This window comes from Ranitomeya imitator, chromosome 3 (genome assembly GCF_032444005.1).
Source record: "Ranitomeya imitator isolate aRanImi1 chromosome 3, aRanImi1.pri, whole genome shotgun sequence".
NCBI classification, from domain to species: Eukaryota; Metazoa; Chordata; class Amphibia; order Anura; family Dendrobatidae; genus Ranitomeya; species Ranitomeya imitator.
Genome location: NC_091284.1, coordinates 806,487,274 through 806,510,803, shown reverse-complemented (window position 1 = coordinate 806,510,803; position 23,530 = coordinate 806,487,274). Strand labels below are relative to the sequence as shown.

Here is a 23,530-nt window from a genome sequence, read left to right as displayed (position 1 = left end):
AATAATACTCACCTGCTGCTGGCGCGGTCCCTGCTGGTTCTCTGGGCTCCGGCAGCTTCTTCCTGTAGTGAGCGGTCACATGGTATTGCTCATTACAGTAATGAATATGGACTCCCATAGGGGTGGAGCCGCATATTCATTACTGTAATAAGCGGTACCATGTGACCGCTCACTATAGGAAGAAGCTGCCAGCGCCGGGGAACAGACGTGCAGGGACCGCGCCAGAAGCAGGTGTGTATAATGCAGTGCGCGATATTCACCTGCTCCACATTCCACCATCGGCACCACTGCATCTTTCCCGTCCTCTGCACTGACGCTCAGGTCAGAGGGCGCGATGACGCGACTAGTGCGCCCCGCCCTCTGCCTGAACAGTCAGTGCAGAGGACGGGGAAGACACAGCGGCGGTCGGTGGTGGAACGGGAAAGGTGAGTATAGCAAGTGCCGGGGGCCTGAGAGGTGAGTATGTGACTTTTATATTTTTTTAATCGCAGCAACAGCATATGGGGCAAATATCTGTATGGAGCATCTTATGGGGCCATGTGCAGCATTATATTGGGGCAAATATCAGTATGAAGCATCTTATGGGGCCATGTGCAGCATTATATGGGGCAAATATCTGTATGGAGCATCTTATGGGGCCATGTGCAGCATTATATGGGGCAAATATCTGTATGGAGCATCTTATGGGGCCATGTGCAGCATTATATGGGGCAAATATCTGTATGGAGCATCTTATGGGGCCATGTGCAGCATTATATGGGGCAAATATCTGTATGGAGCATCTTATGGGGCCATGTGCAGCATTATAGGGGGCAAATATCTGTATGGGGCCATGTGCAGCATTATATGGGGCAAATATCTGTATGGAGCATCTTATGGGGCCATGTGCAACATTATATTGGGGCAAATATCTCTATGGAGCATCATATGGGGCCATAATCAGCATTTGTGCAACATTATATTGGGGCAAATATCTCTATGGAGCATCTTATGGGGCCATAATCAGCATTTGTGCAGCATTATATGGGGCAAATGTCTGTATGGAGCATCTTATGGGATCAAAATCCACATTTGTGGAGCATTATATGGGGCAAATGTTTGTATGGAGCACCTTATGGGGCCATAATCAACCTTTGTGTAGCATTATATGGGGCAATGGGGCATATTTTAATATGGAGCATATTATGGGGCCATCATGAACTGTATGGAGCATTATATGGGGCTCCTGATTCAATATGGATATTCAAAAACACTTAAACTACTGATGTTTCAATTAAATTTACTTTTATTGGTATCTATTTTTACTTTTGAAATTTATCAGTAGCTGCTGCATTTTCCACCCTAGGCTTATACTTGAGTCATTAAGTTTTCCCAGTTTTTTTGTGGCAAAATAAGGGGGTCGGCTTATACTCGGGTCGGCTTACTCGAGTATATACGGTATATGGATTTCCAATGACAATTAATTAGATAATCAATGTTGTTTCAAGAAACTTTGCAGAAGTCAATAATACAAGTCCAGAGAAGAAACTTTGTATTGTATTATCACAGAGAAATCTGCTTCTTTCTCCACTTATGAGCCATTTCGTCCTCTCCTCTCTACCTGATTGTTCATGCTGAAATGCTGCTAAATCTGTATTACTCATGGCAAGACTGACAGCTTACTGAGAGACAGCATTACAGCTGCCTTCTGAAATCTATAGAGATGGGAGGCCGGAGAAGGAGGTGGATACTGATTAAAAAGAGGCACAAACAATGAGACCCCTGCTGCTTTGTTTTAAAGTGTTTTATCACATTTTAGTGGTGGTTTCTCAGCTACACAGCTTAGTACTGCTATATGTCCTCCATGCTGCTACTTCTGAACATATGCTACATAGAGACAGGAGAGCAGTAATCCCTTATGTCTGTGTATGGTGTGTATGGGAGACATCATAGCAACTATTCTCCACCCACCAGCTCAGAGACAATGGAAATTAATATAAAGAACCTTCAGAAGGGAAAATTGGTGAATATCCATATTGAATTAGGAGCCCCATATAATGCTCCATGCAGTTATGGCCCCATAGATGCCCCATATAATGCTCCATGCAGTTCTTTATGGCCCCATAGATGCCCCACATAATGCTCCATGTAGTTCTTTATGGCCCCATAGATGCCCCATATAATGCTCCATGCAGTTCTTTATGGCCCCATAGATGCCCCATATAAATGCTCCATGCAGTTCTTTATGACCCCATAGATGCCCCATATAATGTGCCATGCAGTTCTTTATGGCCCCATAGATGCCCCATTTAATGTTCCATGCAGTTCTTTATGGCCCCATAGACGCTCCATATAACATTGTGCCACATGTAATGCTGCTGCTGCTGCACTAAAAAAAAGACATACTCACCTCTCGTCGCTGCTCCTCAGCGTCCCATCTCTCTGCACTGACTGTTCAGGCAGAGGGTGGCGCGCACACTAACACGTCATCACGCCCTCTGAACAGTCACAGCCAGAGGAGGAGGAAGACGGAGCGTCGGTTGAACGTGGAAAGGTGAATATGACATACTCACCTGCTCCCAGCGCTGCTGTCTCACAGTCTCTGGGCACGGCAGCTTCTTCCTGTAGTGAGCGGTCACGTGGCACCGCTCATCACAGTAATGAATATGCGGCTCCACGCCTATGGGAGTGGAGTCCATATTCATAACTTTAATGAGCGGTACCAGTGACCGCTGAACAGGGGAAGAAGCTGCCTCGCCCGAAGACCATGGGACATGCAGGGATTGTGTCAGGAGCGCCGGCAGCAGGTGAGTATTTGACAGTTATCGCTCCCCCTCACCCGCCGACCATGACTTAAGTATAAGTCGAGAGGGGCACTTTCAGCTCATTTTTTTGGCTGAAAATCTCGGCTTATACTCGAGTACATACGGTAATTGTAAAATGCTATGCGTGATAGAAAGCTAACATTGCATATTATCCTGAAAACACCATCCCCACCATCTAACATGGTGGTGGCAGTATCGTGCTATGGGGATGATTTTCTTCAACATTGACACATAAGCTGGTCAGAGTTGATGAGAAGATGGATGGAGCCAAATACAGTGCAATCCTGGAAGAAAACTGGCCATAGGCTGCAAAACACTGGAGCATATGTTCACCTTCTAGCAGGGCAATCACCCTAAGCATGCTGCCAGAGCTTCAATTGGTGATTTAGATAAAAGCATATTCATGTATGTGAATAACTCAGTCACAGTCAAGACCTAAATCTCGTTGAGAATCTGTGACAAGACTTGAAAATTGCTCTTCATAGACGTTTCCATCCAATCTCACTGAGCGAGAGCGAGTGTGCGAAGATGTGGAAAGTTGAAAGGGGCAGAAAAACATGGAAAAGTTCTCAGGGTATGAATACTTTTGCAAAACACTGTAATATTTTTAGCATAGCATTCCAACAAAGCAATTAGGGTTGTCCTATCTTCCACTTTTTTGGAGGAAAGTTGTGTGTTTGTGGATGTCCACTCTTTACTGAACCTCATTTATCACATCCATGTGATTTATCTGTCTAGATTATTATTGTCGTGGTCTCTATTTTCTTTGACAAGAACTTCTGCTGCAGTTAGGGTATCTGGGTGTATATTACAAAGTTTATTCCCTCCAGATGCTGTGGAACCTCTTTTAGAAGAGAAGGGGTCGGAATCTAGAACTTACCATTGCTCTGCTGGGAACATGAACAGATACATGGATAAAAGAAAAATAAAAAAGAAAGAAAGAAAAGTAATCGTCAAATTAAAAATACTTGATTGATTCTTATTTTCAGTGTTTTGACATTTTTTTCTAGATAGGAAGAGTCCTCAGGCAATTAAATCTAATGACAACTAATTAAACGAAATCATTTTCCTTCATAACACATTAGCAGGTAGCTGGAGATAACAGTTGTCTCGGGGCAAATACAGCTCTCCGAATAAAATGGGAAAAAGTTTTAGTTTTAGAAAGTTCTTTAAACTGTGGAGAAAAGGGATTAGATCATTCTAATTTGACGATTTTTACAGGCCTCTTTTTGTGGCACTTTTATGTATTAATTTATGATATTTCTATTGTAAATTGGATACATTTATAGGTTTCGTTAAGTTTATTTCTTAATTCTAGGTGCTCGTGCAGACGACTGTATTTTCGGTCCACGTGTGATCCGACAAAACTCAGACCAATGTTATTCTATGGGGCCGCTCACATGTCCGATTTTTTATTTTCCCTCAGATACAATCTCCAAAGAAAAAATCGCAGCGTGCCTGAGTTTGATCTGATATTCGGATCGTACTCGGCCATGCAAGCCTATGAGTCCATGGAAACCATCAGACTGCGCTCGGATGACAGCTGAGTGCAGTCTGAGAAGAGGGAGACATTTTTTTCCATCTTCTGCTCATCATCAGAGTTTGATTAGAGCGTGATTAGCATAATCTGCCCAGTTCTCTTGGATTAGAGAATAGATGCATCATATTTATTATGTGATTTAATTTAAACACTTTTTTTAAAATTCAACAAAGAGGCGTGGTCTAAAGTCTGGGTGTGGTTTGTGAGTAAATGGTTGTGGCATGACATGTCACACAGTGCACTAAAATTGCGCTAAATTACTCGTTCTAAGAAGCCAGCTAACAAGTGCTATAATCTTAGACTAGAAAGGCTAAAAATGCTCCAGATTTTATCAAACTCTGTGAACCACTATGATCAATATATTAGCTAGGATTATGCGTAAAGTCACCTGTGCGCTGGAAACAGACTACTGTATGGCGTCTGATGCATGAGCGTCTGATGCGATATGCTAATGACACCCCGGCTCTAGTGAAAGTCACCCAAAAGGCTCGCAAACGGGACCAATTTTATCGTATGAGTCCCATCCGCTTTTTTCATGGATAACACTCCTACCCATGATATTCTCTGGGGCTTTGCCCATTTCCAATTTTTTTTTTTCCTTGGACCGAGTGGTCTCTGAAAAAATTCGGAGACATGTCTATTTTTGATCCAAGGGGTCAAGTCTATGGGTCTGTGAAATTATTTTTTAATTTTATATTTTGTATATATTTTAACTTTATTTTTAGTCCCCCTAGGGGACTTGAACCTATGACTGTTTGTTCATTTTACTGCAGTATCTCAGCATGGCAATATTTAGTAGAATTTCAGATCAGAAGTGTAGGCTGGGCTTCATTGACACAATTATATAGCGTAACCGTTCCGATGACCATAGCACCATCACCGTGTGACACATTCAATGGGAGTGTGTCAGTAAATGGTGTTTCACCATTTTTCAAGTGTCATAACCTTTTCATTTTTCGAGATCTGGGGTTGGGTAAGGGCTTATTTTTTGCGCCCAGAGCTGTCATTTTTACTGATACTATTTTGATATATAATTGCCTAGAATACTACTTCCTGTCCGGAGCTAATGTCCGGAGCTAATGTCCGGAGCTAATGTCCGGAGATAAGTGACGTCAACAGTGTCCAGTGTCTGATTGGTTGCCGCCTGCTGCGAGCGACCAATCAGAAACGTGCCGTACTGTGACACACTCCGCCCGCCATTTTGATGTGATTTTTGAATTTTTACCTCACAGCAAGTTTCTACTGCATGGAGGCGGGCCCAGTGACGTTGCTCTTCAAGCTCCTGCCGAATTTCGTCAAAAAAATGATAATACCATTTACCAAAACTATATATATTTAGTTGTGAAGTGGTTCAGTGACATTTTCACACCAATTTTGAACTTTTGTTTGGTGTTTTCTCCATATACTGCCTATTATTCACTGACTGTTATACTGAGAGACTGCCGTTTATTAACCTCTTCTTTGCCACATTGGGTATATTGCTCTATTATTTGCCACATAAGGACATTGTCCATTATTGCCCAGCAATTTCTCTGCAATATAAACTGCCTATTTATTAATATCTGCATTCCTGCAAAGAACTATTGCCTATTATTAACTGGCTATTTTCCTACTACCTGACACTGCCTCTTATTAACCTGTTGTTTGCCGCCACCACGCTTAAAGCTGTTTAGCTTAGCCAACATGAGCTCTAATAGTAAGGATACTAATGACACAGAGCCCAAAGCTGCTGATGGCGCACGTAAGATTAGGTCTGATAGAAAGTATACTAATAATGCAGAGCAAAAAGACGCCGATGCCGCACGTAAGCTCAAACAGCGTGCTAACAAGAGTACAGAGGATGGATGCAAGCGCATGGACACTGTTAAGTATACTAATGACACAGAGTCCAAAGCTTATGATGGCGCACGTAAGATCAGGTCTGATATAAAGTATGGTAATGATGCAGAGCGAAAAGCCGCCGATGCCGGACGTAAGCGCAAACAGCGTGTTAACAAGAGTACAGAGGATAGATGCAAGTGCCTGGATACTGTTAAGTATACTAATGACACAGAGCCCAAAGCTGCTGATGGCGCACGTAAGATCAGGTCTGATATAAAGTATGGTAATGATGCAGAAAGTTGTCGTCTGATGTCTTTCATCCCTCCCCTCATAAGCATGTTCATGGATCCTGTGTAACTGTACCTTAAATAACAAGAATTGTCAAGAGCTGGTGAGTGCAGCCATTTTTTGTTCTTTCTTACTATTATTTATTAATTGTATTATTCTTACATTTGAATAAATAAAGTATATATGGATTCTAGACTCCCGACTCTTTAGAATCGGGCTGCCATCTAGTTTTGATATAAATATGATGTTTGGATCGCCTGTTATTACTTTTTATTGCAATGTTGCAGCTGCCAAAGTACCCGTAATTCTGGTGTTTCGATTTTCCTTCTCATTATGCTATTTACTGATCGAATTAATTTGTTTTAGAATTTGATTTATTAAATTGTTTGATTGTTCATTTTACTACAATATCTCAGCATTGTAAAATTTAGTAGAATTTCAGATTCCCGGCGAAGGATAGGCTGGACTTTATTGGAGCCACAGAATGGCGGCAACAGGGGCCTTCAGGTGGACCCCCAACTTCTATAGCTCCCAAAATGCTCCCGTTGATTGTGGCACACGGTGCTGGCGCTATAGTCATCGAAACGGTTGCGCTATATAATTGTGCCATTAAGGCACTTAAATAGTTAAACAGTAGTCATTGGCTGTAGCTCTGGTCGTTACTATTATAGGCAGGTGCTGGCTGTATCAGACAGCCAGCACCGTAAGTGTATGGAGCAGGCTTAATTCCTGAGCCCGCTCCATACAGCCGCATTTTACATAAGTCTTCTCGTGACAGATGGAGTTACACGGGCTTCAAAGAAGTAATTGTCACATCAATTATTGACTCATTTCCTGAACCCCAAAATTGACAAATTTTCAGTAAAATTAAACTGCCGAAATAATAACATATCCTTCAAAAACTATACAAAAAAAAAAGGATTTTTTTGTTTTTTAAATATGGTTTCTGTATCAGATTTCTCTGCCCGAAAAAAAATCCACATCAGAACACCCTGTGGGAATAGCCTTACGTACAAAGTGGAATGTTGGGGTAAGTACGAAAGTATATACCTGTGATTATCAACTTTTTATTTTCTTTCTATTAGGGCTTGTTTCCATTTGCGAGAAACACGTCCGTGTCTCGCATGTGGAAACAAAGCTGTGGTGCCGGCACTCCGGAGCGGAGCGTGCGGCTGCATGTGTTGCTATGCGGCCGCACGCTCCGCTCTGGAGGGCCGGCACCAGAGCTTCGTTTCCACATGCGAGACTCGGACGTGTTTCTCGCAAATGGAAACAAGCCCTTAAGCAAAACCTCTACCAATGACATAGCAAAAAACTATGGCTGATGGTCAGGTTCTGAGAGTAAATACATATGATTCTTCATTTTTCTATCCACATAGCTTTATGTGGGCTTCTTTTTTGTACTTTTGAATGACACCATTCACTTTATCATGTGTTGCACTGAAAAGTAGGGAAAAAAAATTCTAAGTGCATTGAAAATGCAAAAACTAAAGAAGGAATGCAATTTCAGTTGTTTTTTTTTTTTTTTTTTTTTTTTTTTTTTTACCGTGTTCATGATACAGTAAAATTGACCCGGCAATATGATTTTCCGGGTCAGTAGAAGTACGCACATACCAAACAAGTATAATATATATATATTTTTTAATTTAAAGGGACTCTGTCACCTGAATTTGGAGGGAACAATCTTCAGCCATGGAGGCGGGGTTTTCGGGTGTTTGATTCACCCTTTCCTTACCCGCTGGCTGCATGCTGGCTGCAATATTGGATTGAAGTTCATTCTCTGTCCTCCATAGTACACGCCTGCGCAAGGCAAGATTGCCTTGTGCAGGCGTGTACTATGGAGGACATAGAATGAACTTCAATCCAATATTGTAGCCACCATGCAGCCAGTGCTGAATGAAAGTGGAACAGCATGGGGAAGACCCCTGGAAGCAAAATTTCTTCAATATGACTTGTGTTTGTTTGTTTAAAAAAAAAAAAAAAAAAGGAAATTTTGCAAAAATTTAGAAAAATTAGCAATTTTCAAACTTTAAATTTTTATGAAAAAAGCTGTACTGCCCCTTTTTCAGTTGTATTTTTGAATTTTTGGAGGATTTTCAGTCCTCTTTTGTGGCTTTGCTATTAGTTTAGTGATAGGACTCGCAAGCATGAGGACCCTTGACATTGGGTTGCGAGCTTGCATATCTTGGTCAAAATATCGACCAATACCTCACATATTTCTATATATTTTTTGCACTTTTATTTTTCAGGGTGCAGCCAAGCTCAGCACTCTTGGCCGTATATATAGGGGTGCTCATGTAAAAATGCAGGTAACGTGGGATGCAGTGACGGGCAGGAGGCAGAGCAAGGGTTAACAAGTATAACAGTTTTAATGTAACGGGGATATTCCACGCAGGGAGGAAAAGAGTTAAACAAGGGATTAACAGTATAAATGGCAAAAGGATAGGGTGAGTAGAAGAACAACGATACAGATCACGGCGATTCCGATGAAAGTCACTGGTTCCTCAGTCCATGACGTGAATAGCGCCGACAACGGCTGGCGCAGTGTCCTTTCCAATGGGGTCCAGTAAACAACAGTACCCTGTCTTCTGGTGACAGTGGTCGGTCTCCGGTACCTTCCATTGCCCCAAGTCCATATACTGCAGTGGCTGATAAGGGTACGGGCCACAGTCCTGTTCGAGCCCAACGTGGCTCTGCAACTATATTCCAGGTGAAGTCAGGTCACAAGTCTCAGGGCAATTATTAGCTGGCAACGTCAGGGTGTAGATAACGGTCACGTACCTGGTCTCTTTCAGGGGACTCGCGGTACTCACGGGCCCGAAGTATCTAGCACCTTGCTTTATGGTGGTCACCGGTCACACACTGCATGTCTCTCTCTCTCTGGTCCACGCTGTTGGTGGCGGGCGACGGTCGATACTGACCTGAGCGATGCTTGTGCGCCCAGGACGGAGCACTCCTCTCTCTGGCTTCTACAGCATGCCTGGCCCTTCTCTCTGCTCTGTTGGCACGGCTCTGCTCCATGAGCATGGTTCAGCACTGCTCTCTGTGCATGTCTCTGCAGGCGACGGGAGCCCTCTCTATGTGGCCCGTCGCAGCGCTGGTACTCTCTGGTGGGGGCAGGGGGAGCAGAGCGTGCCTCTCACTGCTCTGTGCACTGCACTCCGTTGGCGCCAAACTGCTCTGCAGCATGTGCTTTCTGCTTTTATCCCCTCGCTGCTGCACGCACTTTCCTCCTGTCTTTCCGCGTCCTCCTGGGTCTGCAGGAAGGTCCGCCTCTCTAGGGCTTCCCCAGGCAATGGGGGAATCTCCGGCTCACTCAGGCTTCCCCCCAGGAACAGGGCATGCAGCCTCAACAGTTCCGGACCCAGCATTGCAAGTACCCCCGGTCCAGTTGTCCCCCTTTCATTCACATAGGATGCATTGAGAGAGTGCTGGCCAGTCCGCCTGATCAAATAGTATGGACGTGACTAATTCGGCTGAGAATCAGACACTATGCATTACCTGCATGTGAATAGAGCCCTATATAGGCCTTTATCGTGCAAACATATACCAAGCAGTCACCCCCTCCATGAATTGGTAGGCTGTGAGTGGCTGTCTGTTTAGTATTTAGCACTTGTGTTGCCAACATCTTTGCTATAAGGTTTGCTGCATCCTAGTGCCTTTGTTAAGAGACCTGGGCAGGTAAGCAGTACTGCCCTTTTATCAGCTGTATTTTTTAATTTTTATGCCCTTAAATCAGTCATGTCACACAAAATCGTATAATAATAATAATAATAAACATTTCCCATATGTCTACTTTAGATGAGCACAATTTTATTTTGCTAGGAAGTTGTAAGTGTTCAAAGTTGACCAGCAATTTCTATTTTTTCCAACAAAATTTGCAAAACCATTTTTTTTTGGGGACCGCATCACATTTAAAGTGACTTTGAGGGGTCAATATGGCGGAAAATAACCCAAAATTACACCATTCTAAAAAATGTACCCCTGAAGGTGCTCAAAACACATTCAAGAAATGTATTAACCTTTCAGGTACTTCACAGGAATTAATGGAATGTGAAAGGAAAAATTAGCATTTAATTTCATCATTTTACAATAAAAAAACGGACCTCAAAATCTGTTGTGCAATGTTTCCCGAGCATGTCAATACCCCATGTATTGGGGAAAAATACTGTTTGGGCACACGGCAGGGCTCTTAAGGGAAGGAGCACCATTTGACTTTTAGTTCGTAAAATTGACTGAAATCAAAAGCGAGCGCCATGTCCCTTTTGGAAAGCACCTAGTGTGCTTAAACAGTGGAAACTCCCCACAAGTGACCATATTTTGGACACTAGACCCCCTCAAGGAACTTATCGAGATATCTGGTGCGTACCTTGAACTTCCTGGTGCTTCACAGCAATTTATAACGTTGAACCGTGAAAAAAAATCACATTTTTCCCACAAAAATGTTATTTTAGCCCCATTTTGTTTATTTTCACAAGGGTAACAGGAGAAGGTACGCTATACAATTTGTTGTCCATTTTCTCCACAGTAGGCCAATACCCTATTTGTGGGTAAAAACTACTGTTTGGGCGCATGACAGGGCTCTGAAAGGAAGGAGCGCCATTTGACTTTTTAAATGCAAAATTTGCTGAAATCATTAGTGGACTCTATGTCCTGTTTGGAGAGCCCCTGGTGTGCCTTAACAGTGAAATTCCCCTACAACTGACCCATTTTGGTAACTAGACTCCTCTAGTTACCAACTAGATGTGTCTTGAGCACCTTGAACCCCCAGGTACTTCACATTAGTTTAAAGTTTGAGCTGTGAAAATAAAAATTTCACATTTTTCCTGCTAAAAAGTTATTTAGCCCCATTTTTTTTATTTTCACAAGGATAATGTGGAGAAATTGCACCATACAAATTGTTGTGCAATTTATCCTGAGTATGCTAATTCCCTATATGAAAGGGGGGGGAAACTACTGTTTGGGTGAATGACAGGGCTAAGAAAATAAACCATTTTGGAATGCAGACTTTCATGGAACAGTGTGCGGGTGTCATGTCGTGTTTGGAGAGCCCCTGGTATGCCTAAACAGTGGAAAACCCCCACAAGTGACACCATTTTGGAAACGAGACCAATCAAGGAACTTATCTAGATTTCAGGTGAGCACTTTGAATCTCAGCGTGCTTTGCAGAATTTTACATTGATCTGTGAAAATTGAAAAAGAAATTCCCACAAGATGGTTGTTTTGCCCTAAATGTTTGCATTTTCACAAGGATAACAGAAAAAAATTGACCCCAACATTTGCTGTGTAATTTTTTAATGAGTACACCAATATCCCATATGTGGTCGAAAACTACTTTTGAGGCACAGTGCAAAGCTCAGAAGGGAAGAGGCGCCATATTGGAGTTCAGATTTTGCTGGAATGGTTTGAGGGTGCCATGTCACATTGGCAGAGCCCCTGAGGTGCCAGTACAGCAGAAACCCCCCAAGGCTTGAGAAAAGATACTATATCCGAAACGTCGCCACATCGTTCAGGCAATAAAGTCCACCTTTTTTCTATTTTTTTGTGCTGCTTTCTCTTTTTTTACCATATATATATCTATATATATATATCTACTATATAATTGTCTAAGGGTCACTTCCGTCTTTCTGTCTGTCTGTCTTTCTGTCTGTCTGTCACGGATATTCATTGGTCGCGGCCTCTGTCTGTCATGGAAATCCAAGTCGCTGATTGGTCGTGGCAAAACGCCCACGACCATTGCCATGACAAATGAGCGACGGCCATAGTCTGGCAGCGAAATGGTCGCTGCTTTACTGCCCTGCAGTCAGCGCTGAGCGCTCACACAGGGTTAATGCCAGTGTTAACGGACCCCGATGTAACACACTCCATTAACGCAGCTATTAACCCTGTGTGACCAACTTTTTACTATTGATGCTATTATGCAGCATCAATAGTAAAAAGATCTAATGTTACAAATAATAATTAAAAAAAAAGGTCATTCTCACCCTCTGACGTCACACTGTCCTCGGCAGTGCAAGCGGTAGGTTCCGGTGCCAAGGATGCTATGCGAGAAGGACCTGCCATGACGTCATGGTCATGTGACCGCAACGTCATCCACAGGTCCTGTGCTCATACCAACCCTGGGACCAAAAGCTGCCGCGTGCACCGCACACAGGCGCCAGGACTTCAAGGGGCCTTCGGAGGGTGAGTATATGTTTATTTTTTTTATTTTAAGTCTTTTTTAACCACTCATATAGTGCCCACATTGCTATATACTACATAGGCTGTGTTACTACATAGCTGTGCAATACACCACGTAGCTGTGCAATACACCACGTAGCTGGGCAATACACTACGTGCCTGTGCAATATGCTACGTGGCTCTACAATATACTACGTGGCTATGTTATATACTACGTGGCTCTGCTATATACTACGTGGCTGACCAATATACTACATACCTGTGCAATACACTAAGTGGCTGTGTTATATACTACGTAGCTTTTCTACATACTACGTACGCTGTGTTACATACTACGTAGCTCTGTTATATACCACGTAGCTATCTTATATACTACGCCGGTTGTGTTATATACTATGTCACTGTGCAATATAGTACGTAGCCTGTGCTGTATACTACCTACATATTCTAGAATACCTGATACGTTAGAATCGGGCCTCCATCTAGTATATATATATATATATACAGTGGGGCAAAAAAGTATTTAGTCAGTCAGCAATAGTGCAAGTTCCACCACTTAAAAAGATGAGAGGCGTCTGTAATTTACATCATAGGTAGACCTCAACTATGGGAGACAAACTGAGAAAAAAAAATCCAGAAAATCACATTGTCTGTTTTTTTAACATTTTATTTGCATATTATGGTGGAAAATAAGTATTTGGTCAGAAACAAAATTTCATCTCAATACTTTGTAATATATCCTTTGTTGGCAATGACAGAGGTCAAACGTTTTCTGTAAGTCTTCACAAGGTTGCCACACACTGTTGTTGGTATGTTGGCCCATTCCTCTATGCAGATCTCCTCTAGAGCAGTGATGTTTTTGGCTTTTCGCTTGGCAACACGGACTTTCAACTCCCTCCAAAGGTTTTCTATAGGGTTGAGATCTAGAGACTGGCTAGGCCACTCCAGGACCTTGAAATGCTTCTTACGAAGCCACTCCTTCGTTGCCCTGGCGGTGTGCTTTGGATCATTGTCATGTTGAAAGACCCAGCCACGTTTCATGTTCAATGCCCTTGCTGATGGAAGGAGGTTTGCACTCAAAATCTCACGATACATGGCCCCATTCATTCTTTCATGTACCCGGATCAGTCGTCCTGGCCCCTTTGCAGAGAAACAGCCCCAAAGCATGATGTTTCCACCACCATGCTTTACAGTAGGTATGGTGTTTGATGGATGCAACTCAGTATTCTTTTTCCTCCAAACACGACAAGTTGTGTTTCTACCAAACAGTTCCAGTTTGGTTTCATCAGAGCATAGGACATTCTCCCAAAACTCCTCTGGATCATCCAAATGCTCTCTAGCAAACTTCAGATGGGCCCGGACATGTACTGGCTTAAGCAGTGGGACACGTCTGGCACTGCAGGATCTGAGTCCATGGTGGCGTAGTGTGTTACTTATGGTATGCCTTGTTACATTGGTCCCAGCTCTCTGCAGTTCATTCACTAGGTCCCCCCGCGTGGTTCTGGGATTTTTGCTCACCGTTCTTGTGATCATTCTGACCCCACAGGGTGGAATTTTGCGTGGAGCCCCAGATCGAGGGAGATTATCAGTGGTCTTGTATGTCTTCCATTTTCTAATTATTGCTCCCACTGTTGATTTCTTCACTCCAAGCTGGTTGGCTATTGCAGATTCAGTCTTCCCAGCCTGGTGCAGGGCTACAATTTTGTTTCTGGTGTCCTTTGACAGCTCTTTGGTCTTCACCATAGTGGAGTTTGGAGTCAGACTGTTTGAGGGTGTGCACAGGTGTCTTTTTATACTGATAACAAGTTTAAACAGGTGCCATTACTACAGGTAATGAGTGGAGGAAAGAGGAGACTCTTAAAGAAGAAGTTACAGGTCTGGGAGAGCCAGAAATCTTGATTGTTTGTTTCTGACCAAATACTTATTTTCCACCATAATATGCAAATAAAATGATAAAAAAAACAGACAATGTGATTTTCTGGATTTTTTTTCTCAGTTTGTCTCCCATAGTTGAGGTCTACCTATGATGTAAATTACAGACGCCTCTCATCTTTTTAAGTGGTGGAACTTGCACTATTGCTGACTGACTAAATACTTTTTTGCCCCACTGTATATATATATATAAAAAATTGTCTCCTCAGTAGGAGAATATGAACCAGAAGAAATAAATTTTGTATTTTCTTTTTTACTTTCTTTCCTTCCTCTTCACCACATACCATTATACTTCCCATTCCCCTGATTATACATGCTGCCGAGAGCACAATTTATGCAAATAGCTGAGGCTCAGCTTGAGAAGTCTTTTAAATAAAAAGGGAAATTAGGTGCTTTATGCATTAGGTTAAAATAAATTAATTGTTTTGTTTAATTTATCCCCCGCTGACCCAATTTTACTTAGTGATCAAAGTGGACATTATTTTTCCATATTATTTACTTATACCAGACACGAAACAGCGAAGACTTTTAATAAACATATTCCCGACAGACCAAGAGTCTGTGTCTGAGTTTACAAAAATCCTACTTATGTAAAATAGTGGGACGCATAAAACAGTGCTTCATTATTAGTGCAATCTAAGGGTCCATCTACATGGACAGACCATAAGCAATACATAACATCCAGTTGGTAAATATTTACAGATCAGCGGTCGTTTAACCCTGTTTACACAGGCCGACCGCAGGAAGCTCTAATAGATCGTTCGGTGCACACGTTGCCATTTTTTTCGACAGAACAGGTCCTGTTTGCACAAGATGATGTGCTGCCGAGAAGCATGCTTACAAATCATCCTACCCAACAAATTAATATTTTGCTCGTTCTTTGGGTGATCGGCAGCCTGTTTACACTGCAAGATTATCGAAAAACGAGCGTTTCTAAAAATACTAGTTCACTGTAATTGGTCAGTGTTAATGCGCCCTTAAAGTGTACAAGGTTTATTGTAGCGGTCAATGCCGTGCTGCTCAAATGGTACAACATGGCACCTATACAATACTGTTATGATCCGGTGGTTTAGACAAATAATGGACCTGATAGTTACTGATAATAAGGACGAGCTCTGGGACGTGGGAACTCTGCTGACCGCAATCCCTAAACCTATCAAAACACACTAGAAATAGCCGTGGATTGCGCCTAACGCTCCCTATGCAACTCGGCACAGCCTAAGAAACTAGCTAGCCCTGAAGATAGAAAAATAAAGCTTACCTTGCCTCAGAGAAATTCCCCAAAGGAAAAGGCAGCCCCCCACATATAATGACTGTGAGTAAAGATGAAAATACAAACACAGAGATGAAATAGATTTAGCAAAGTGAGGCCCGACTTACTGAACAGACCGAGGATAGAAAAGGTTACTTTGCGGTCAGCACAAAAACCTACAAAAGACCACGCAGAGAGTGCAGGGAAAAATACCTTCCGCACCGACTCACGGTGCGGGAGGCGCCCCACTGCTTCCCAGAGCTTCCAGCAAGCAAGGCAATATTGACAAAAGCAAGCTGGGCAGAAAAAATAGCAAACAAGCAAAATAGCACAGAGGAACTTAGCTTCTGCTGGAGCAACAGGAAGTCAAAACGATCCAGGAGCGAACTAGAGCCATAGTACAACATTGACAGCTGGCATGGGGCAAAGATCTAAGTGGAGTTAAATAGAGCAGCCCACTAACGAATTAGCCTCGTCACCTGTGGAAGGAAACTCAGAAACACCCACAGGCACCAGATAAAGTCCATGGACAGAACCAGCCGAAGTACCATTCATGACCACAGGAGTGAGCCTGACAACAGAATTCACAACACAATACCACTATACTGAAGAAATCCAGATCTGTTTGATACTTTTTTTCTCCATGTCCTTTGTCTTGATGACTGTTATAAGTTGATCTGTACATGGTTACAGGCAGTGGTGTAACTCCAAGCTCAAGGGCCCCACTTCAAAATCTCCAACATGAACCCCAGACTATCATGGGTCTTTAATATCATTGGTTTTCTCATATTGGCCAGGGGAAGGGACCATTTGGGTCCGACTAGACTCTAGCATCTGGTGGTAACTGCAACCTTTGAACCTGTTATTGTACCTGGTTACAGGGTCAATTGTACCACTTGCCTGTCCTATAATCCAGCCTTTTTTTATCCCAGGCATTTGCACAAATGGTAACCCCATTACAGTGTAGAGATGGTGCCGGTACTGGTCAATCCCGACAGCATAACTTGCTGATGTATTGCTTGATGGTACAGCTCTCCGATACTTCAGTTCATCACCTATTTAACTGAATATTATCTGTGCCGAGACCCGAGATCCACAGTTACAGCTGTGGTGTTCTGGCAATCTGCACTTTGTAAGCAACCGGATGAATGGCACTCTTGGGTTTTATGTAGGTTTCCACCCCATTATCAGGCAATATAGGGAACGTGGCACACTTTTTGAGATTAGACAATTTAATTCTTTAGTAAAATAACAATCCAAAAATATTCATAACATTTCAGTCTTACATAATTGGACTTTTATAAAAAAAAAAACAAATTAGCAGTAGAGGGCGAAGCAAGTAGGAAATGTTGGCGGTCTACCGTGTGCACTGTGTAGTTCTGCTAGCCGGGGGACATAATAACAACTAATCAGTGGAGAGGAAAGGTCATCAATTTATTAAGTCTTGAAAACCCTTTGAAAGAGGACCTGACCCCAGGTCAAGTGTTCAGTTTTTGATCTTAATTTATTCCTGATGCTCCTCTGAGTACCCCGTTTGTTTTTTTAAATCCGCCATACTGTTCCAGATATACAGCCCTTTTTGTATAATGCTATTTTATAGCCTTTACTTAAGGGGTGTGGCTCATATGGTAATTATGTGGAGTAGCCTAAAGACACGCCCCCGAGTATCCGGTGATCATAAAAAAACTTTACATAAAAAGGCCAATATACTGTATCTGGTAGATTAAAAAAAAACAACAAAATTTGGAATATTCCAGGGAAGAGCAGGAGTAAAATAAGACCCCAAACTGGCCACTCTTGCCCCAGTGACAAGCCCTCGTAAGTGGTTACATTTAGTGAATACATGTATGCAACAATAATGAAATGTGTTGTTGTAAACTGGTGTTTTGAGGAGCAGCTGAATAAATACTTTCCATCTCGGGTATCTTGATTTTGCAGGAAGATGAAGATCCATCAGGTAATTTCATTGAAGTGGAGCATCTACTGCCGCTCTTACAGAAAGAAAGAAAATTGAAAGAGACAGTGAGATCAAGTGCGGAAGCCGCCCGGCAGCCACTCATGTCAATAACACAAGAAGATGAAAATGCTTCCCAAATATTTATTCACCTCCAAACTCTCCGAGCAGGTGAAGTCTTTGTAAGTATATGTTCACACTTTGAAGTATAAAAATAATATATAAATCATATGATATATAAAGTCTAACATATACAGTATATATACATCCTCAATTGTAAGAAAGTTTAGACACTGTCTAAAATGTAAAGAAAACTAGGACGTAATGATTTGGACATTTCTTATGACCATATTTTATTGTGTCCGCAATTATGTAGCATCCCGCCTTCTTTTTATAACAGTCTTTAAATGTCTGTGAAGTGAGAACACAATTGCTGCAGTTTTGGGAGAGGAATGTTGTCCTGTTCTTGTCTGATGCAGGCAGGGCTGCCACTAGAAATTTCGGGGCCCCATACTGGCAAAATTTTCGGGGCCCCCTTGAGACTCCGCCCAGGCTCCACCCCAGCCCCGCCTCCAGGCTCCACCCCACGAACTGTCCACAGTCCCACCGCTCTCTCTTGGAAAATCTCCACTTCTCACCTATCACACATTGACAGTTCCCATCACCAGATCACACATATAGCCGGCAGCTTTTGTTTTGGCCAAAAAGATTTTTTAAGCCGCCACCATAACACGGTAGACACTTTTGGCCGGGCCCTACTCTGCTGTAACCTATTAAATATTTGTTAAAATATGCAATACAATTTAGGTATATTTTTATTTCTTTTTCAATTTTTAAAATGACCTATAATACTACATACAAGGAACAAATACCACAGCACTATGACCAGATGACATATTACCACCACAGTGATCGAATAATATAAAATACAAGGAACAAATACCGCTACACCATGACCAGACCACATATTACCACCAATGACTGAATACTACAATACTGATCAGTAATAAAAAAAAAACCCACAATACTATCACCAGCAGTGCCATTATGCACAGGAGATCTGTAATTAGTAAGCAGTGTCTGTGTACAGGTAATACAGTGATCACCGGTGACATTATACACAGGAGCTCTGTATATAATGTATAGGTAATACAGTGATCACTGGTGACATTGTACACAGGACCTCTGTATATAGTATACAGTGTATAGTGTCAGTGTATAGGTAACACTGACTCACCAGTGACGTCTCTAGGTGAAGTCCTTCATCTTTCATCCAGCACAGACCGCCATCACTTCATCCAGCCAGGACTCGTCTCTGCAGGTGCAGGAAATAAAACAGTTATCTCGAGTTCCGATTGTAGAACACATTACTTAATTTTCCCAACTTCTACATTACACCACATGAAGAAGGCAACATAGTATCACTCTACCCAGTAACAGGACCGCCCCCCCATTTAAAACAGTATACTCAAAAAATAAAATAAATACATCACTGCAATAATAATATCCCTTAATTAGCCCCTATGGTAATATTCGCCATCCTAGCCCCCCGTGTGTCTCATTCCAGGCTCCAGCCATATGTTCTCCCATCCTGCCCTCATGAGTATCCATTCTGCCCCATATGATCTCCCCATTCTGCCCCATCTGTCTCCATCGTATCCATCCTGCCCCATCTGTCTCTAATCTTGCCCCATCTCTGTCCAGCACTCTGCCCCATCTCTGTCCAGCACTCTGCCCCATCTCTGTCCAGCACTCTGCCCCATCTCTGTCCAGCACTCTGCCCCATCTCTGTCCAGCACTCTGCCCCATCTCTGTCCAGCACTCTGCCCCATCTCTGTCCAGCACTCTGCCCCATCTCTGTCCAGCACTCTGCCCCATCTCTGTCCAGCACTCTGCCCCATCTCTGCCCAGCACTCTGCCCCATCTCTGCCCAGCACTCTGCCCCATCTCTGCCCAGCACTCTGCCCCAGCACTCTGCCCCACCTGTGTCCAATCCTGCCCCATCTCTGTCCAGCACTCTGCCCCATCTCTGCCCAGCACTCTGCCCCATCTCTGCCCAGCACTCTGCCCCATCTCTGCCCAGCACTCTGCCCCATCTCTGCCCAGCACTCTGCCCCATCTCTGCCCAGCACTCTGCCCCATCTCTGCCCAGCACTCTGCCCCATCTCTGCCCAGCACTCTGCCCCATCTCTGCCCAGCACTCTGCCCCATCTGTGTCCAATCCTGCCCCATCTCTGTCCAGCACTCTGCCCCATCTCTGTCCAGCACTCTGCCCCATCTCTGCCCAGCACTCTGCCCCACCTGTGTCCAATCCTGCCCCATCTCTGTCCAGCACTCTGCCCCATCTCTGCCCAGCACTCTGCCCCATCTCTGCCCAGCACTCTGCCCCATCTCTGCCCAGCACTCTGCCCCAGCACTCTGCCCCATCTGTGTCCAATCCTGCCCCATCTCTGTCCAGCACTCTGCCCCATCTCTGTCCAGCACTCTGCCCAGCACTCTGCCCCACCTGTGTCCAATCCTGCCCCATCTCTGTCCAGCAATCTGCCCAGCACTCTACCCCATCCCTGTCCAGCACTCTGCCCCCCCCCCTGTGTCCAGCTTTCCGCCCCCCGTGTCCAGCTTTCTGCCCCCCCCCGTCCAGCTTTCTGCCCCCCCCGTCCAGCTTTCTGCCCCCCCCCGTGTCCAGCTTTCTGCCCCCCCCCCCGTGTCCAGCTTTCTGCCCCCCCCCCGTGTCCAGCTTTCTGCCCCCCCCCCCGTGTCCAGCTTTCTGCCCCCCCCTGTGTCCAGCTTTCTGCCCCCCCCCTGTCCAGCTTTACTGCCCCCTCCCCCGCCTGCCTCTTCTCCTCTGCCGTCTGACTGGTCCTCCGCCGCCCGCCGGTCCCCCGCTGCCGCCGCCCGCCGGTGCTTGCCTCTTCTGGCCCCGGGCGGGCCCCGCTGCCGCCGGGCCGGCGCTTTCCTCTGCCCTCTCCTCTGCCGGTCCCCCGCTGCCGCCGCCCGCCGGTGCTTGCCTCTTCTGGCCCCGGGCCCGCTGCCGCCGGGCCGGCGCTTGCCTCTGCCCTCTCCTCTGCCGGTCCCCCGCTGCAGCCGCCTGCCTTTCTCGTCCGCCGGCCGGGTCCCTCGTCGTCCGGTGGTCCCACGCTGCCTCTTCTCTGCTCCCTCCGCCGTCCACGGACCACGTGGTGTCACACCGCGGCGCCGCACGCTGCTCTGCTCTGGTCCCGGAATGAGGAAGTGGAGCAGGGCAGCGTGTGACGTCACTAACTTGCGGCGGGCGGGCCCATGATGCACCGCGGGCCCGGCCGCCTTAAAGGTACAAGGCACTTTTAGGGACAGCAGGCACAGCAGAGTGGCACTGCAGCCGCAGCCGCAATAAAAATGTCAGGGGGGCCCGAGCAGAGCGCGGACCGGACCGGCTGCCAGCGTGCTCGCTCGGGCCCCCCTTTTTGCTCCTCATCACCGGGCCCCATACGGCAGTGATGCCTGTAATGCCCTGATGGCGGCCCTGGATGTAGGATTTTCACTGCTCCACCGTCCGGGGTCATTGCCAGGTTTCTCGATTCACAATGCGCCAAATGATTTCCTTTAGTTAAAAGTCTGGACTGCAGGCGGCTTCTTCATCACCTGAAAGGCGACTTGCTGTTGGGATGGATGTTGTATAAGGTTTAGCATTGTCTTGCAGAAAGACATACTCTGTGACTTATGCAGGGTGGAGAGAAGGTGAGCTGTGACATTATTGAGAATGGTGGATCCTGTGTTATCTACTTTATATAGAGGTGTTATAAGTCATTGTACAGGAGGAGGAGGTGAGGTATGGCATCACCAATTGTGATTGGTGGATCCTGTGTTATCTACTGTATATAGAGATGTTATCAGTCATTGTACAGGAGGAGGAGGTGAGCTGTGACATTATTGTGAATGGTGGATCCTGTGTTATCTACTTTATATAGAGGTGTTATAAGTCATAAAGCAAAATGGCCATTCTCCTCCCACCTGCTCTCTCTCTCTCTGCTTCTCTTCACTGCTGGCGACATATCTCCCAACCCTGGACCCCCACAGCTCATACCTCCCATTACTACCCCCTCCTACCATTCCCTATCTAATATTAACTACCGCAATCTTTCCAACATAAAACCCGCGCCCCTGACCCCCACCCCCTACTCCCTGTCTCTGGAGCTCTCTGAAATGCCCGCTGAATCTGCAATAAGCTTCATGCGATTCATGACCTTTTTCTCTCTCACAAGCTTGCCTTCCTCGGCCTCACAGAAACATGGCTAACACCCTCTGACACCGCCTCCCCTGTTGCACTGTGTTACGGCGGCCTCCACTTGACCCACTCCCCTCGCCCCAGCAACAGACATGGTGGAGGAGTGGGTCTTTGCCTTTCTTCAAACTGCACCTTTAACTCAATCCCACCTCTTCCCTCCCTTATCCTCCCCTCTTTTGAAGTCCACTCTGTCCGCATCTACTCTCCCTCCAACCTCCAAGTGGCCGTCATATACCGACCTCCGGGCCCAACCACAGCCTTTATTGACCAATTCACCACCTGGCTTCTTCAGTTTCTCTCTGCTGACATTCCCACCATCATCATGTGCGACTTCAATATCCCCACTGATACCCCTCAGTCAACAGCCTCCAAACTTCTGTCCCTTACTTCATCTTTTGGACTTACTCAGTGGTCCTCTGCAGCCACCCACACAGGTGGACATACACTAGACCTGGTCTTCACCCGTCTCTGCTCTCTATCTAACTTCACCACCACCCCTCTACCTCTATCCGACCACCATCTGCTCACCTTCTCATCCCTGTCCTCCTCACCAGTCACCCATGTCCAGCAACATGCGCATCCCAGCAGAAACCTTACACACCTAGACACCCACCCACTCTCTGACTCTATCCTACCACTGGCATCCATATCCTCACTCCACGTCACAGACAGTGCCACTGCTTTCTACAATGCCACTCTCACATCAGCTATTGACATGGTTGCCCCTCTCATTCATTTGCAGAGTGCGACGTATCAATAGTCAACTCTTGCACAATAACACCACTAAAAAGCTTCAGCAAGTTTCCAGTGTTGCACAGCGGCGTTGGAAGAAAACACATTCGGAAGATGACTTCACTGCATTCGAACAGGCAACTCTCGCTTTTAAATCTGCTCTCACCTCTGCTAAACAGGCCTACTTCACAACCCTCGTATCTTCCCTATCCTACAACCCAAATAGTTATTCAAAACCTATAACTCACTCCTCCGCCCCCACTGCCCCCTCCAACATCCCTCATCTCTGCTGAGGACTTTGCCACACACTTTAAAAATAAGATCGACCAAAAAAGGCAAATCTTCATTGTTCAACCACCACAACACCTTTGTATACCAGACCAATGCTCAAACCCCATAACCTCCCTATCCAACATCACTGAAGGGGGGTTTTATTGCCTCCTCTCCAAATCGCACCTCACCACATGTGCGTGCGACCCCATCCCATCCCACCTAATCCCCAACCTCACCACCACTCTTATCCCATCCTTAACCCACCTCTTCAACCTATCACTAACTTCTGGCACCTTCCTTTCTGCTTTCAAACATGCCACAATCACGCCTATCCTTAAAAAGTCAACCCTCGAGCCAACAGCTATGTCCAGCTATCGCCCAATATCGCTGCTCCCATTCGCTTCCAAACTCCTGGAGCAGCACGTCCACTGAAGGGGGGCTTTATTGTCTCCTCTCCAAATTGCACCTCACCACCTGTGCGCGCGACCCC

General features: G+C 45.0%; 1 protein-coding gene across 1 annotated transcript in view; it reads left to right on the top strand.

The window, feature by feature from the left end:
- LOC138671246 (cyclic nucleotide-binding domain-containing protein 2-like) overlaps positions 1–23,530 on the top strand; it is a 385,035-nt gene that overhangs the window by 282,073 nt on the left and 79,432 nt on the right. Inside the window, exon 13 of the mRNA XM_069759242.1 lies at positions 17,756–17,953. Within this exon, the coding sequence (XP_069615343.1) occupies positions 17,756–17,953 (198 nt within the window). The remainder of the gene's footprint in view (positions 1–17,755; positions 17,954–23,530) is intronic.